This window comes from Verticillium alfalfae, genomic scaffold (assembly GCF_000150825.1).
Source record: "Verticillium alfalfae VaMs.102 supercont1.13 genomic scaffold, whole genome shotgun sequence".
Classification (NCBI taxonomy): Eukaryota; Fungi; Ascomycota; class Sordariomycetes; order Glomerellales; family Plectosphaerellaceae; genus Verticillium; species Verticillium alfalfae.
In genome coordinates, this window is record NW_003315026.1 from 69,132 (window position 1) to 72,891 (window position 3,760).

The window sequence follows — 3,760 nt, forward strand, 5'->3', positions numbered from 1 at the left end:
CACCGGGACCCTGGGGGTAGGGTGCCTGCTGAGGCGGCGCGCGTGCTGCTGCTGCTGTTGCTGCTGTTGCTGCTGCTGCTGCTGCTGCTGGAAGTGAGGAGGCTGGGACTGCGGCGGCGGAGGGGGAGGGGGGGCAGGCAAGCCGGGAGGACCCTGAGGCATCTGGTGCTGCTGGGGTCCCATCTGCTGGTCCTGGGGAGGAGGGGGAGGGGCGAGGCCGCCCTGGCCGCCGCCCGCCATTATGCCGTTGAACAGACCATTGCCCGAGGGAATGGAAGGAGGCTGTTGAGAGGGTGCGTTGTGGGGAGGCGGGCCGCTGTTCATGCCGGGAGGAGCATTTTCCGCCGCGACTGATCTCGAGTTGCCGGCGAGATGACCCAGCTCTTCTTTCGTACCTAGTGATGGTAGTGTCAGTCAGACGAGGAGGACCCATGGCACGACGATCGTGTCGGGGGACAAAGGCGAAGGGGCGATCAATCGAAGGGGTGCTACGGATAGGCGTCGCGCAAAGAGCTTCGGGGAGGGGAAGGGGGGAGGGGAGCGCGAAATGCGTCGTTTGTTGATGACACGCTGACCGACGAGGTGGACGGACGTGCAGCTCGGCGACGGGTCGTAGGCGAGCAAACAGCAATAGAACGGGCTTGTGTGTTCAGCTCGTCAAATTGGCGTGCGCGAAACGCCGCGTGGGGATAGCAGACGGTTGGGTCAATGATGACAGGCCCCTGGGCGCTGTCTGTTGAGGTGTTGAACAATGATGCGCGTGGGGATGGCGATGCCGGGATGCGTATTGATGCCACGATGGGATGGGGGTGTAGAGGTGAAAAAGTTGGGTTGGGCCGAGCTGGGAAAGAGGTTGGAGCACGCACGACCGTGGAGCAGTCAGTAGCAGCAGGCTGGGCTGGGAGAAGAATCTGGGAGCCTGGCCTGGCGTGTGGGTTCTGTGAATTGACGGCGGAAAGGCAGAAGGCACAAGGCACAGGGGGGGGGAAGACGCGCGAGGAAGGAGCCGCCTGCGACCGACCAGGCGCAACCAGTGCTGCACCGGGGCGCTCTGACCTGGGGGACGTGGGTACAGGAGAGGAGGGGGGTCCACCCGGTGGGGCGGCGGCAGGTAAAAAAGATGGATGCAAGACCGCGAGTACATGCACCAGCCGTAGCATTCGTTCGCAGCCCCTGCCAAGTCTCTCAGCCATGCCCCTAGAACGATACATCCAGCCATGTACCTCGTGCTGTTGGTCGCATCCTTTAGGGGGGGTGTTCACTGGCATGGTCTGTGCTGCTCCGATGTAAGTGCTCCAAAGTATCAGACCAGCCCGGACACACCACACTGCAAATGTCTTGGCTGATAGTCATTAATGATTGCTCACATGAGGCGCAGGTCGCTAGGCTTTCCACTCGCCCACCTCCCGCTCCCGGGGCCGAAGTAGGGGGGGCTTGGGGGGGGGGAAGGGCTTCACCAGGGAGGAGGGGTCACCTTGTGCTGCTGTTACAGCCACAATCACTGACTGTCTCTTACCTGGTCAATCACGGCCCTGTGCTACACTCCATGCGATATCTTCCCGAGAGAGTGTGTGAGAGGGGGGGTGGCAAGAGGAAATGGCAGAAAACGAAAGAAAGGAACGAAATGGAAGCAGAGCAGGGCGGCATTCAAGGTTAGCTCACGGTGCCTAAGGCAAGGTACCCAACAGGAGCCCTTTTCCTAATCCGGATGGCCGATACTGGTCGGCCTCGTGCTCTCACGCGTCAGGCAAGTCATTCTGGAAAGGGGGTCGACGGAGAACAACAAAGTGTCCCAATTGTCCCTGGGTTAGGTGACTTGGGGACGAAGAGGGGGGGAGCCTGGGGATTATGTAAACAGCTCCGGGCTAACGCGGGTGGATCTCGAACAATCAACCCGTCGGCGATTTGAGAAGAGAAACCAGATCGCCCTGTTTCCTCTGGCGACTGATGCCGGGCAAGCGAGAAAGCTTGTATTCCACTGTTGCAACTTTTTCCAGCAGGATGTAATAAGCCAAGGCTTATGGTCGGCTGGCTTTTCATGTCCACATGTCCGTCTATTCATCGTTCTGTTCCTACCACGTCCCTCTGATCACAGCTGATCATCCGAATTGGGGTGCGCCTGGTGGCGCGTCGCAAAGACCTGCCCTGGCCAGCCGCCGCTCGAAGATCACATTCTTGATGGTGTCTGGCCGTAGGTGTCTTCTCGACACACGCAGCGTCGAGCTCACGTGTTTGCCAGTGCGAATACGACAGTGACTGCCTGGAGTGGCAATCATGCGCAGCGCACTGTGTTGCGGTTGATGAGGATGTTAGGAACCTGGGCGAATCAATACTGTCAATTTATGTTTTGGGGGGGGGGGCTGTTGTCGAGCGCCGGCCGGCCCCCGTCGACAGACATCGTGCCATGATCCAATTGCCAGGCCGAACCTTCCCACTTGGGCACGATGAAAGCACCAGGGTTAATGAAAATCGAGCGATCTGCCCATCTGGTCCGCGCTGGCTCGTCCCATTGAGTAGCAGGGGAAGAAATCGCCCACGTTTACCATGCCCGCCGTGTATAAGTAAAATGAGAGGCGCCTTCCAATTGCTCAAGATGCAGCCATTCTTCAGTGCCCAGCAGCCTTTTGCTGTCCCATACTTATCATCCAGGCCTTCGAGGACTGGTCAATCTCCGGCATTCGAGTACGAATAGAGCTGGCCACTCATGCAGACAAAGTAACGAAAATAACCATTGTCACTTCCAGCCAAAACTCGTTCTTCGCACACAGACGACTGGAAAAATCGCCGACAATTCGCATTGGCGCAGTCTCATCTTAAGATATCTGAACCCAACACGCTTGAACACCTGTTCACTGCCAGATCTTTCTTTGCCAGCTCTCCGGAGTCGCTAGGATTTCTGCCGGACACTCCATTCTATCAAGCCGACTTACCCGCATTATGGATATTGTACTTGAAATTGCAGATACATTCGCTGCCGACCACCTCTACGCCTGGCTACTTCCGGCGCGCCAGGCTCCATATGACATCTCTCTAGACCCCCCTTCCAACATCACATCAAGTACACTTCTGGCATGGCAATACAAGCCTGCTACTCGGGGGATGTACCTCGAACCAACAGACGCCGCCTTTGCGAGCTGGTGGAACAGGGACAACATCGTCCGTCAGCTCATCACCCTCTACACCATCACTGTGTGCGTTACCGCTCTTCACCAAGCTGCCCATCCAGCCCAGGGATGCTGACTATCATCTTCAGGGTCTTTGGGTTTCTCATCTACTTCATATTTGCCTCGCTCTCGTACGTCTTTATCTTCGATAAAAAAAATCTTACCCACCCCAAATTCCTCAAAGATCAAATCCGGCTCGAGATGATGCAGGCTATCCAGGCCATGCCTGTGATGGCCCTTTTTACGGCTCCCATGTTCGTGCTGGAGGTCAGGGGCTACGCCAGGCTCTACGACACCACCGAGGAGGGGCCAGGTCGATGGTACGACTTTGCGCAGTTCCCAGTCTTCATACTCCTTACCGACCTGCTCATCTATTGGATTCATCGTGGCCTGCATCATCCAACGATCTACAAGCGCCTGCACAAGGGCCCATCACAAATGGATCATGCCTACACCCTATGCCAGTCACGCCTTCCACCCACTGGATGGTTTCGCTCAGTCTTTTCCTTATCACATTGTGCCAATGGTCGTTCCTCTGAACAAATGGGCTCACGTGGGGCTGTTCATATTCGTCAACTTCTGGTCCATTCTCATTC

At 57.1% G+C, this 3,760-nt stretch overlaps 1 protein-coding gene across 1 annotated transcript in view; it reads left to right on the forward strand.

The window, feature by feature from the left end:
- Positions 1–2,937: 2,937 nt before the first annotated feature.
- Positions 2,938–3,760, forward strand: part of VDBG_08651 (C-5 sterol desaturase) — a gene marked incomplete at both ends in the record, with an annotated part of 1,154 nt that continues 331 nt past the window's right edge. The window contains 2 exons of the mRNA XM_003000809.1: positions 2,938–3,191; positions 3,254–3,746. Of these exons, the coding sequence (XP_003000855.1) occupies positions 2,938–3,191; positions 3,254–3,746 (747 nt within the window). The remainder of the gene's footprint in view (positions 3,192–3,253; positions 3,747–3,760) is intronic.